This window comes from Scardinius erythrophthalmus, assembly GCF_964197995.2.
Source record: "Scardinius erythrophthalmus genome assembly, chromosome: 17".
Lineage (NCBI taxonomy): Eukaryota > Metazoa > Chordata > Actinopteri > Cypriniformes > Leuciscidae > Scardinius > Scardinius erythrophthalmus.
This window is the reverse complement of record NC_138237.1, coordinates 25,889,353-25,903,745: the sequence shown is the minus strand read 5'-3', so window position 1 is coordinate 25,903,745 and position 14,393 is coordinate 25,889,353. Positions and strand designations below refer to the sequence as shown.

The window sequence follows — 14,393 nt, the reverse complement described above, 5'->3', positions numbered from 1 at the left end:
ACTAATTCGAAATATGAATAAAACAAAAGGCTATAGTATGTCAGGAACAATAAGAGTAGAGTAGCACTGCTCGTGGCTCCTCCTCCTCTCGCTCCTGTGGGCGGGGCAGAGAGCAGACGGACAGTTGGAAAGAGTAAACGTTCCCCTGCGCTTTACTGACTGAAGAAGACGGAAATGTCATGATAGATCGAAACTGGGGGATTTGAACCTACCAATAGGAATCTTCATCTTTACATTAAGTTTATTTGTAAAGTTTTATTGCGGCAGTTTATCAGTTTGCAGTCTGAAGTTGATATCCACAAACAAAGGTAGGCTATTATGCCAGGTTTAGATTTGAAGTTTCTGGAGAGACCGAGGAGGAGGTTTTATTGTCCTCTGTGTGATAAGCCGATGAGGGACCCTGTGCAGGTGTCCACCTGCGGACACAGATTCTGCGACACCTGCCTGCAGGAGTATCTCAGGTAAAGCTGAAACTTCTCAACCTAACGTTACACCTGTCCGACGAAAGAAGAAAGCTCAAACTGTGGCCGCTGGCGTTTTAATCTAACGTTAATGAACGTTATATGCCATGCACATAACATGCACACTGTAATGTGAAGCGTGATGAGATATTGACGTGTGGCATCTATAAAACACTAAATGGACACAACATATCATAATATTATCTGGGTCATTGATGAATAATGAAAAGAAAAGTAAAAAATCTTTCTTATAAATGTAGGCTAATATTTGTGTTAATTTTCATTTTATTTGCGTTAAAAGGTTTTTATTTTATTGGTAAGCGTTAGGTATAATGAAATTAGTTTTAAAAAAAGAATAGGTTGACTCTTAAAATGTCCAATATGTTATAGCCTAATCATAAAATGCAGCACAATATATTTCATACATATTTAATACATGAATGTTAAGTGTAAATCATTGTTGACGTGAGTAATTTATAACAATAGGCTAAATAAGAATCATTCTAACATTTTTTTAAGGTATATACTACTGTCAAAACATTTGTGTAAGTAAGAGTTATTCAAGGTTACATTAAGTTAAATTAAAGGATGTTTAAAGTTATGAAATATTTCTATTTCAAATAGATGCTGTTCTTTTGAGTCCTGAAAAAAGCTATCACGGTTTCCACAAAAATATTAAGCTGGTTCAGAAATTCAGGCGTATTTTTAGTCACCATCTGCATTTTTAATGTATTTTTAAATAATTGAATACATCTGGCCGTGTTCTTATTACACTTTTCTTTGTCTATATAAAGTATCACTTAAAAATAATTACTCCTATGACAGCGTAGTAATAAACAAACACCAAACTGGCCAAGCAAGATGACATGACACAAAATCCCTCAGGCTACAGACTCTTAGTCTTTCTGTCAATAGAAGTTTTAAAAAGTATAATGTTTGCATAAAATTACATGTTTTTTACATTTTAAAATGTAAGATTATAGCATAATCAAAATACTGCAGAATGCTTTGGGTATTTGAGAAGTTTTGTGATCCCCATTTGAACACAGCCTAAAGTAATTAATGTGAAATGAAAGTATGCAGTGAGTCAGTTTATTTGGTAGTATTACTCAACTGTAAGCTAGCGCAGTTTTGGGTTATGACCCATTCTTTGCATTCCATGCCTTGTCTTCTCATAGTCATAATGCAGAGTTGTGTTGCTCACAGACTGAAACAAACACATTCATTGTCCTGTGTTATCTTGTGGATGTTATCACAGTGATGGACAGTCTCGTCCATTCACGTTCTATCGGACTAACACGTGCTTTTCATTTAGACTATTCATTTTAAATAAATTACTTATTCAAAATGGATTGAATTTCATCCAGTCAGTGGTTTAAAATGTGATCAAGAAAGAGTCAGTGTATGATCTGCTCTCATACCTAACCTAATAGCAATACTGTTAGGAACAGTATGTTTCATACAGGCTAAATGCAACATTTAACATGATATAGCATGCATCTGCCCTAAGGGCATTGTAATTATTTGGTTGTGGTGGTAAGAAAGCATTCAGCAGAGAGAGAAAATGTATTTGAAACAGTATACTACAAATACATTTACATATTTATGCCAGGCTTGTGCAAAATTCTGAATTTCAGAATTGACCTCCATTCAATTCATGAATTAGAATTTGAATTGAATTTACTCCGCCCCACAGAACATTGAATTGAATTTGAATTGGAATGACAGGAAGTGGAATTAAATTCATGGCAATTCAAAGAAATTCTACACAGTCACACAACAGAAAGAATGTGTTGAGTCTCGCATGCATGTTAGGAAGGTTACTTTGTAAATGTTATTGCTTACTGTTATTAGTTACCCATTATAAATGTGGTTTGGATTACTTTATTTGGATAACTTTATCAAAGCAAAGCAATTTCATTTAAGTTGATTAGTAACTAGTTGAATTAAACATTTTACCTCAGTAATACAACTAAATACAATTACTTTAATTTTGTAATTTAATAACAGAAATTTCATTTCACGTAACTATTTACTCCTCAACCCTGCATACATTTTGTTCTAAAATATATATTGATAAAATTCTTGAAATAAATTACCCCCTCAGTGTTGTTTAATTAGTTTTGCTCCAATGTAATTTTCATTTCAAAGTAATCACATAAACACAAAGTTGTTGTAAATGAAGTTATCATTTATTCCAATGCAAAAAAAAAAAAATACTGAGCAACACTGTTGCATCTAATTCTCAATAGCTCCTCAACTCCTTTTCATTGAGTCTGCACAGTTCTGGTCTGAATATCTTTCCTGCAACACTAAAGATTCTCTCAACAGGTGCAGAGTGAAGTTGTAAGGGACTTCTGAAACTTAAAAAGTCCAGTGTTGCCCATCAAATTGTGCTTTCAAACAAATCTCCACCTCAAATTGTTTAGCAACCATTTTAAATACTTGGTTAAAGTAAAGCATTCTGGGAAATGGAGTCATGTTCCCATCATGTTCCACAAAATTACAATTACAATAAATCAAACTTAATTATTTGTTCTGTGACTAAATGGTAAATGGACTGCATTTATATAGCACTTTCACAGACCTATGGCCACCAAAGCCTCACATTCACCCATTCATACACCAACGGCGTCAGCCATGCAAGGCGCCAACCAGCTTGTCGGGAGCAGCTGGGGTTAGGTGTCTTGCTCATGGAAAACCTCAACACTTGGTCAAGTGAAACCGGGGATTGAACCACCAATCTTTCGGTTTGTAGACAACCTTCATGAACCACTGAGCCACCCCACATATTATAATGCAATCATATCTGACATATACTGTAAAGCTTCATTGTTAAACACTTCACTTAAAATATGTATATGAATTTCTTTGAATTTTTATTGAATTGCAATTCTGCTTCCTTTAATTCAAATTCGAATTGTAATTCTAGATCCTGTTTTTGACATCAATTCAAATTCAATTCAAATTCAAGAATTTAATTGGAATTAAGGAGTCATTCTCAATTCAATTCTGAATTGTGCACAAGCCTGATTTATGCACTTAATATAAATTATATTATTATTATTTTACACTATATAATTATACTAAACTGGTATACTTAAAGGCTGCTAAATTGGAACAAGTAATTTTGTACTTGATGTACTTTAGTTATCCGAAAATAGTGCTGAGGTCCAACTAAAGGTATACTTAAAGGTTCACCCGACACAATCGGAGATATATTAAAAAATGTCCTGGCTCTTCCCAGCATAATGATGGCAGTGAATGGAGGATGAGATTTTGAAGCCCAAAAAAAGTGCATCCATCCATAATAAAAGTTCTCCACAGGGCTCTGGGGGTTAATAAAAGCCTTTTGAAGCGAAGTGATGCATTTGTGTAAGAAAAATATCCATATTTAAAACTTTATAAACGAAATAAGTAGCTTCTGTACTTTAGTGTATTGCTAATATAGCCTGGCAAGCCAGACCAACATCAAGATGTTTGATCTGGCAACTTACCATTGGCACGGCTCAATCCGAGGGGCGGGATAAACGGTTGTCTCTCAAAATCCCTCTGCACGCAATAGGATAGCGCTACAACCAATCAGAGCAACGAAGAAGGCTAGTTGGTATATTAAACTTTTGCTGTATCCAGTCGGCAAAACTCCGAACACATCTTACTTTTTTAAGAATGACTTAAGTGCCGTTTTTTGCTCTTTTCTCAAAGGAAAGCTTAACTCCAAGTCCTCCAGAGTCGCGGCCAAAGCCGATTCGAAAGACTGTTCGCCAGCAGCAGCCGCCATTCTTTGTTTTCAAGTAGCAGGGAACCGTCGCAACTCTGTCGTCATTATGTTAACCCCGTCCGCCTACTCTATACACGATGTGATTGGCCTGACCTGAGTTTGGTTTTTCCAGCTTGAAAGTCAACGGAGAGTTGCTTGACCACACTGGCTGCAAAATCAATTTTGCTGCCGCTAGGGTGCGTCTAGATTTCTAGGCTATTCCTAATACATTCCAATGCACCTACTGTAATACACTTTTCCCATTAATGCTACTTTAATGGCCCGTTGCACTTTGAAATGTGGACTGTAGCCTGTCACTTTGGGCTGTCAAAATATTATGAATTATTAAAAACAAATTATTAAAATTTTCCTGACCAGTCCTCAAAAATTACACAAAAAGTGAAAATGTCAAATAAATTCAGAATGAATGAAAAGTAACATGAAAAGTATGTCATACTTTTTTACTGCATGAAAAGTAACAATGTAAAATGTATTCAAATAATTTCAATTCATGCCTCACATTTAAATCCGCAGCATAATGCGAGACCGTCAAACCGCCATATCATTTCATTGCGTTTTACCTCAGGAGCAGTTGTGTAGTTTGAGAGTTGAAGCGACAGAGAAATTTTACGGGTGGTTTTATTCCATCTGCACGTTCTGAAACACAAGCGGTTCTGCTCGTTCACATTCCTTCACCAACGAACGGAACTGTGTGTTTTAGTGCGTGTAGAAAAATAAAACTAATGTCATGCCAGTTTATGCAATTGCTTCCTGCAGCGTTAATGAAAGATCATGTGAGGTAAAAGGGGAAAACATTCTTCAGATGATATTTAATGTTGTGTCTGCTATTTCTTCAACAACTTCAAGTTTAACGCACTTTCATGTTCTATACAGTTCTGCGTTTATTTTCACACACCACTTACTGCACCTATATTGAGACTCATCTCAATTCGCAGTCTTTAAATCCATATAATTTGTGCTGTCATTGATGGAAAAATCTGTTTGCTTATAGCAGTACTTGTAACAAACAGTATAGAAAGTTGTAGTTTTGCGTGACTTGTGTCTGTGTGGTTGCGCAACTGGTAAAGTTGCATCCATTTGATTAAAAAATCTGAGTGGGCACATGCATGACACTTCTGATTTGCAGTTATCACATTTTCCACCTTCTTATGAAGCCACCTGGGACTTCTGGGAAAATTCCCCATAGGATTTTGAAATGACGATGTGCTTCTGTGTCACACGTAATGGAAAGATCACAGCTCTATTAATATGGGATGTGTTGATTGTACTGCTTCCCCATATTATGTATGCTGGGGGGCGTCACCATCCCAGATGGATGATTCACTCACATTCTCCTGAAGGCTCTCCGTCAGTTTGTGGTGTGGGAGGTGATTCTGAAGTTCCTGTCAAATCAGTTTGGCCGTGATTCATTTAGGCTTTATAACATGGAGGCATCAGTCAGAGGCAGTTGTGAACTGCTTTTCAACCCACAACATATAATGTAGAAATAAACCGAATGCAAATGAAATTCTAACACATTCATGTGGCAAAAACACGTGAACAAGACAAATTCATCATGGTGATTCTTTATTGAATAACATGCAACTTTGCTTTTAACAGTGAAGGTGTGTTCAAGTGCCCAGAGGACCATCTGCCACTGGATTATGCCAAAGTGAGTGTATCATAACATAAAAACGTTTCAAAACCCTTATGATTTTATCCAAGGATGATCATTCCTCTGATGTTTTAACAGAAATTATTCAGTAGACTATATTTTATATTTTACTATATTTTACCATATTTTAACATGAAAAAAAATACACGCTTCACCTTATATTAAACATAGAAATGCTACTTATTTTTAATTCTTACATAAACCTGCAAATGCAAAAACATACAACAGTTTTTGTTCTCAAATTTGAGCGCAGATTCACTGTCCAACTGGGATATACACTTTTAAATTGTTACACCAGTAAGTGGAAACAAATTATTTTCTTTATGAGTGAGTCATTGAATCATTCATTCAAGTGATTTGTTCATCAAAACTAATTGGTTCAGGAATGCCACTGTTGTGAGTTACAGTTGATTCAGCTTTGAGTTCGTTTGGAAATATTTTATTTGGCAGAGCAAAAATCAACAAAATTACTGGCAATTTTGTGTCAAAAATATAAGCCACTGAAATTTAAAGGGATAGTTCATTCAAATAAAATTTTAATTATTTCATTAATTACTCTCCCTCATGTCATTTCAAACTTGTAAGACTTATGTTCATCTTTGCAACACAAATGAAGATCTTTTTGATCGAACAGATTGAATTTAAGCTTTTAATCACATGTAAACTTTGATCAGCGAACATAAACAGAACAAACCTAATTGGTTTCTTGCTAAAGCTCAAAAATGCCGTAACACGAGAATGAACCTCATTGGTTCTCACACGTCAAGCGAACATGCTTGAGTTTCCGTTTACCACAACTGATGAGTGAGTTGATGAATGTTTATATGTGAATAAAGGCCTAAATTTAATCTGTTCATTAAATAATGCAATCATATCTCTTCAGAAAATTTGGACTAAACCGCTCGATTCTTATGGATTAGTTTTACAATCTCTTTATAAACTTTTTGAAGCGTCAAAATGGTAGTTGTGTAACTGTCAATGGAGGGACAGACAGCTCTCAGATTTCATCAAAAAGATCTTCATGTGTGTTCTGAAGATGAACGAAAGTCTTACGGGTTTGGAACGACATGAGGGTGAGTAATTAATGACAGAACTTTCATTTTTGGTTGAACTAACCCTTTAACTTCTTGTTTATTGAACAGTTGTATGAAAGCAATTGTTCAAATAATCATTTCTTAAATAGCTATGCTTTTCAAATGTTCTTGCATGTTCTACTCCAGTACACTGGTATAAATGTGTAATTCTCTCTGCAGATTTTTCCAGATGTGGAACTGGAACAGCAGATTCTGTCCCTGCCCATCCGCTGCATCCACAGTGAGGAGGGCTGCCGCTGGACCGCGCAGAACAAGCTTCTCCAGGTCAACAAACGTCATATCATGCGCACGCAAACTCAAATCTCACTCGTATTTGTAGATATTTGTACATACATCTTTGTAGGATTGAATAGATTTCTTTATGGTTTTTTAAATCATTTTAAGAATTGCATTTTAGATGCTGCCAGTATGTTGGTAGGCTGCTATTGTACGTTACAGTGTACTACATGCAAATACACACTGACTACCGACTACTGGTCAAAAGATTGGGGTCAGTAAGATTTAGTTTTCTGAAAGAATTTGTTAGATTTGATAAATGCACTTCTTTTGAACTTTCTATTCATCAACAAATCTTTAAAAAAAGGTATCAGAATTCCAAAAAAAAGAAGAAGCTGTTTTTAACATTGATAATAAAAATAAATGTTTATTTAGCAGCAAATCAGCATATTAGATTGATTTCTGAAGGATCATGTGACCCTGAAGACTGGAGTAATGATGCCTTTGCCATCACAGGAATAAATTGCACTTTAAATTATATGAAATATATTGTTTTAAATGGTAATAATATTTTACCATTATTACTGGTTTTACTGTATTTTTTATCAAATAAATGCAGCCTTGGTGAGACAACTTTCAAAAAACATTCAAAAGTCTTACCGACCCCAAACGCAGAGACAAGACATGCAATAAACAGCCAAATCTCACTCTCACACTGTGTTTCTCGCTTCCCCCCAGGCCCATTTGTCCATGTGTGAGTTTAACGTGGTGTCGTGTCCAAACCGTTGCTCTGTGAAGTTGCTGCGACGTGAACTGCCCGAGCACCTGCAGCATGACTGCGCTAAGAGAAAACTACACTGTGATCACTGTGGAGACCAGTTCAACGGGGAGGCATATGAGGTCAGACACACTTCTGACACTTTATCATACAAATACAACCCATTTAAGTATACTAATATTTGTAATGATTTAGAAATGGTAATGTATTAATATTATAATGAACAACTTTAAAAAACATCTGATTTATTACTTTAATGTCTCTTGCATTTTGATGAATTCGGTGGCTAGTAATTCAACACACAAAAGACATGGTTTGCAAATTCCATCTTGTTTCAACACCGCACAACAGCTCTTACACATCCCTCCCTGTCCTCATTTAGAGTCACCAGGGTGATTGTCCTGAGGAGAGTGTGTACTGTGAGAATAAATGTGGTGCTCGGATGGTGCGGAGACTGTTGGCCCAGCACTCTGTGTCGGAGTGTCCCAAACGCAAACTGCCCTGCAGATACTGCAAAAAAGAGTTCCTCTATGACACTATTCAGGTCAGTGGACTTTATGCTACCATCCTACATTTTCATCATTTATTTACACATACGGTACACTTTTCAGATTACATTTCTTAATGTATTGTTTTGTTTGTGGTAAAGGGAGTGCATTCATTGGTGTGTTTTGTATTCACAGCCTCATCAGCAGCAGTGTCCACGCTTCCCTGTGCAGTGCACTAACAGGTGCGGCACACCAGGTATCACTCGAGAGACTTTAATGGCACATATAAAGGAAGGATGCAACACTGCTATGGTGCTTTGCCCATTTAAGGAGGCTGGCTGCAAACATAGGGTATGATCTACAGTTATGCATATATAATAACTCTGTGATGAATACTAGACGTCATATCTTGTATTTGAGAAGTACAGGTGGCCCAAAATGTATTTGGCACAATGTTTGCTTGTCATTGTATTAGATAACAAAATAACACTGGTGGTATTCCTTTAAAGGTGACATATTATGCCCCTTTTCACAAGATGTAATATAAATCTTTGGTGTCCCCAGAATGTGTTTCTGAAATTTCAGCTCAAAATACCCCCCAGATCATTTATTATAGCTTCTCAAATTTGCCCCTCTTTGGGTGTGATCAAAAACACGCCGCTTTTGTGTGCGTGTCCCAATGCAAATGAGCTGCTGCTCACCGCCCCCCATTCAGAAGAGAGCCGGTCCTTTACATGAGCATCGGATACTCCAGCAATAACAAAACATGCAAATCTCACTCATCCAAAATCTAAAAAATAACCAGTAGCGGAGTGCAGCCTGACGGAGAGACTCAGGAAGAGGTTGCAACCTTTATACTGAACCTGGATGTTTCTGAATGGTTAGTGGATACATTTATGTAGTTGTTGTTGTTGTGGAGTTACACTGATTCATCTCATCGACTTGCATGTACCGTCATGTTTAACTTTTACACAAGTTGACACAGTTCCCTGAGGTCTGTATAGTGGCGTCTGGTGGCTGAGGTTGGTACTGCCTGCTAATAGTTAATAGGTTTCTTTTTTGTGCACTGAAAAATTATTTATAATAAACACTGCAATATTCCATTAAAAAAAGAATAAGTGTTGAATGAATAATTTTAATATCATGGTGACTTTATAGCTGTTAAGTACACAGTCTTGTACCTTTTTCTTTTCGTCTGATTTTCAAATACACTTTTGATTTGTAATTCGGTGTTTCATCTCATAGTTGGTTGGTTTGGTTCATGACTGGTAACTCTTTAACAAAGACTTTTTTTTTAATTCCTATGAGAAAAATAAATAGAAAAATTACTCCAGTAACCAAGGCACAGTCAAGTCACCTTTATATAGCGCTTGGTACAATACAAATTGCTTCAAATCAGTGATAACAGGAAAAAGATTCAGTGATGCAAACAGAGTTCCAATCATGAACGAATCACAGTGTGATTCAGGCTGATTACAAGTCAGAAATCAGATTGTGGATCGGTAGCATTTAAATATTTCATCCAATTCCTTTTGCCTGAAGATCGGATTCATCATGCCAGTATGGAGACGAAGCTGGTCATAGGGTCTGTGCAGAGGACTTGTCTGGTTCTTGTGGTCTTTGCCGAGGATCTGTGCTGATGGCTGTTGTGTCGATGAGGCCTTCATAGGGGATTGGCTAGTTGACAGTCTGCTGACATTCAGGGCTGCGTTGTGGTCGTGTCTAGGTGCAGGTCCACCATCTGATCTGGAAATGGACTGGATACGGCTGACTACGGTAAACCTCGGGATAAACAGAGAGACTAATATTTGAGTAGATGCCATTCTTACGATGTAACAAGTACATCGGGTGTTATGTGAAGTGTTCCCAGTTCCAGTTGATCTAATTTATGCAGCCTAACAATCCTTTAACAGATGTGAATTATAGAAATGGGACAATGTGTTATGTGTATGCCAGGTTAAAGAGATGTGTTTTGAGTCTTGATTTAAACTGACAGAGTGTGTCTGCTTCCCGAAGTTGGCTAGAAAGACTGTTCCAGAGCTTGGGTGCTAAATACGAAAAGGATATACCGCCTGCAGTTGATTTTGATATTCTTGGTATTATCAACTGGCCAGAATTTTGAGGTCGCGTTAAGAGCTCGCTCAAGTACTGAGGAGCTAAACCATTTAGTGCTTTGTAAGTAGTTAGCAAGATTTTATAATGTATAATGTTTAACAGGGAGGCAATGCAGTGTTGACAGAACCGGGCTAATATGGTCATACTTCCTGGTTCTAGTAAGAAAACTTGCTGCTGCATTTTGGACCAGCTGGAGTTTTTTTTACTAAAGGAAAAGTTCACCCAAAATAATCCCATAATTTACTCACCCTCAAGCCATCCTAGGTGTATATGACTTTCTTCTTTCTGCCAAACACAATCAGAGCTATATTAATATCCTGGCTCTTCCCATAAACTATACGACTCCAGTGGGTTAATAAATCCTTCTGAAGCGAAGCGATGGGTTTTTTTATAAGAAAAATATTCATATTTAAAACTTTATAAACTTTGATCACTGGCCTCCGGCAACAGCCGTACGAACGTTCTCAAGAGAGTTACCCGGTTTTCGCGAGAGGCGAAACCTAAGCTTACGCTACGCGACATCATATGTCGGGTCAGAGGTCACCCTTTCGCCGGAACTTGACTCTCTTGTGAATGCGTATACTGCCATTGCTGGAAGCCAGTGATTAAAGTTTATAAAGCTTTGATTACTTTTATGATGGATGGATGTGTTTTTTGGAGCTTCAAAAACTTGGGCACAATTAAATGCCATTACAAAGCTAGGAAGACACATGATATTATTTAACATAACTCTGATTGTGTTAGGCTAAAAGAAGAAAGTCATATACACCTAGGATGCCTTGAGGGTGAGTAAATTATGGAAAATTAAAATTTCTGGGCGAACTTTTCCTTTAAGCGTGCAGGGCAACCACTCAGTAGAGCATTATAATAATCTAGCCTTGAGGTCATGAACGCATTCACTTTTCTTTCATTTGTCATTGAGAGCATATGTCGTAATTTAGATATATTTTTAAGATGGAAAAATGTGGTTTTACAGATGCTAGAAATGTGGCTTTCAAATGAAGATAGGTATCACAGAGCACACCCAGGTTCCTAACTTACAACAAAGATTTGACAGAGCAGCCGTCAAGTGTTAGACAGTATTCTTGGTCATTACATGCTTTGGTCCAATGATTAAAACCTCTGTTTTATATCAACTATGTGAATTTATATAACCATTTATTTTGTGAATTGGACTTGGTATGTTTCATCAGGGTGCGAAGAAATATAGAGTTGAGTATAATCACATAACAGTGAAAACTAACACCATGCATGCTTCCTAATGATATCTCGCAAGGGTAGCATGTACAGGGTGAAAAGCAACAGTCCTAGTACTGAGCCTTGTGGTACTCCATACTTTACTTGTGATCGATATGATACCTCTTCATTTACTGCTACACATTGATACCAATTAGATAAGTATTATTTGAACCATGCCAATGCAACTTCACAATGCAATGACAACGTAATTTTTGAGCCTTTTCAAAAAAATGGTCAATACTATAGAATCAAATGCAACACTAAGATCCAGTAACACTAATAGAGAGATACAACCATGATTGGATGATAAGAGCAAGTCATTTGTAACTCTAATGAGAGCAATCTCAGTACTAAGATACATCCTTGCAAATACCATTTTTTTTTTCTAAAAAGGAACATAGTTGTGAGAATACAGCCTTTTCTAGTATAAGAGGTTTAATAACAGTCAGCTTAAAGGTTCTTAGTATGTATCTTAATGACAATGATTAATTAATAATATTAAAAAGAGGATCTATGACTTTTGGAACTTTTCTTTCAGTAGCTTAGTTGTTATAGGGTCTAACATACATGTGGTTGATTTTGATGATTTAGCAAGTTTAGACAATTCTTCCTCTCCTATCGGGCTGTCTTTTATACTGTCATTTCACTTTACAATTGCTACTTAGCTAACTGGACTTAGCATATTATTGTATGGTCACTGGCACTTATTAACACTGTACATAGTTGGCTACTTAGTTTTTGTTTAATCTATTGTTATTATATTTATCTTACTGTTAGTATATTTATTATTCATGTGGATGTGATAAGATGTTTTTATTCCAGATAGGTTTTTAATTTTATCATTTGTATGGCAACGTTGGGTGGGGGTGGGATCTAAGCATTTCATTACATAACCTGTTATTGTAATGACAAATAAACTACCTTGAACCTTGAACCCTGAAGGCTAGTGTGCTCATTATACCATGGCGTCAGGCTATTTTCCTTAATCCATGTCTCTAAATTTCTGAAAAAGAGACAGTAAATAGTTTCTGTTGCAACATCGAGTTCTTCAAAGCTGTATAGTATGCTGAGGAGCTGAAACTGATCAGGAAGTTTATTTACAAAGCAAACTTTAGTGGGAATTGCTGCACTCTGTAAAGAAATATTTTAAGCAAAAAAGTTTGTACAAAAAAATAAAGGTTTTGTTTTGGACTCATCAAGGCACTTGTGAATAGGAGTGAATAGGAATTGGGGCTGCTCCAAAATGACATGAAATATGTTTTGGGACCACAGTATCTCTCATTTGTTTAGCCATATTTACTAAGAAATTAATATCAAAATATCTAGCACATCTTTCTCTCTGTTTTACTCATAGTGCCCTAAGACTGGAGTGGCACAACACCTTGAGGAGGGCACCCACACCCACCTCACTCTTCTGTGTGGTCTAGTGAATCGTCAGAGGCTGGAGCTCAGGGAGCTGCGGCGTGGGATGGAGGAACTCTCTGGAAGTCGAGATGGCACACTGCTCTGGAAGCTCACAGACTACAGCCAGCGACTACAAGAAGCTAAGATCAGGACTTCTGGGAGTTTGGAATTGTTTAGTCCTGCCTTCTACTCCCATACCTATGGTTACCGTCTGCAAGTGTCTGCCTTTCCCAATGGGAACGGCAGTGGCGAGGGCTCTCACTTATCAGTCTACATTCGAGTTCTACCAGGAGAGTACGATGGGCTGCTGGAGTGGCCTTTCCCTTGCCGTGTTTCCTTCTCACTGTTGGATCAGAGCGACCCGGTGTTCACCAAACCCCAGCACATCACAGAGACCTTCAACCCGGATCCCACCTGGAAGAACTTCCAGAGGCCGCGGCCTGGAGCTCTGGGAAGTGTTCGTGGGGGATGTCTGGATGAGAGCATGCTGGGATTCGGCTACCCAAAGTTCGTCACCCATGAGGAGATGAAGAAAAGAAACTATATCAGAGACAACGCTATTTTCATTAAAGCCTCCATAGATGTGGTCCAGAAGATACTGAACTCTTGAATTCTGGAATAAATGTTAAATAATCTGAAAATATATCTCTTGTGGCCCTTTTTGCTCATATTAAAAATGAAGATGCATACGTTTTTGTTAAATCAGGGTTTTACCACAAATGAAGGATATTTAGATATAAGAAGGTTCATAAAGGTATAGTCTTTTGCATGTATATTATCTGTAATATGTTAGTTTTTTCAAATAAATAAAAAATGTGACATTTAAAATGTCTTATGACTCTTTTTTAATGAACAGTGAATTTTCATGTTCTGTGTGTGTAGTGCTTAACCCTATTAAAAAATCTATTATGCACCACCCATCTGGTCCATTGAAAAAAAGACAGGGGTGCTTCTCATTTCTTATATGTGAATCCTCATTTCCTATCCTCAAGTCTCAGCTCCACCCCCTTAGATGAGAAGGAAGGATGCGAGGAAAGAAAATGAGGATGGAGGAATCAAAGGAAATCTTACTTGTATTTTGGAATATTCTTTATCACTCAAGCATAACTTAAAATTGTTATCAGCTGCTCTGACGAAAGCTGCCCTTACGTTGTTGTTAAGTT

The 14,393-nt window shown here is 37.0% G+C and overlaps 1 protein-coding gene across 1 annotated transcript; it reads left to right on the top strand.

Moving 5' to 3' along the window:
* Positions 1-318: 318 nt before the first annotated feature.
* traf4b (tnf receptor-associated factor 4b) lies at positions 319-14,054 on the top strand (the record flags this gene model as incomplete). The annotated part of the gene is made up of 7 exons (XM_081390541.1): positions 319-461; positions 5,842-5,893; positions 7,150-7,254; positions 7,945-8,106; positions 8,367-8,528; positions 8,668-8,823; positions 13,181-14,054. 7 exons carry the CDS (start codon positions 319-321, stop codon positions 13,838-13,840), a joined length of 1,440 nt encoding a protein of 479 aa, XP_081246667.1. The 3' UTR covers positions 13,841-14,054.
* Positions 14,055-14,393: the final 339 nt, after the last annotated feature.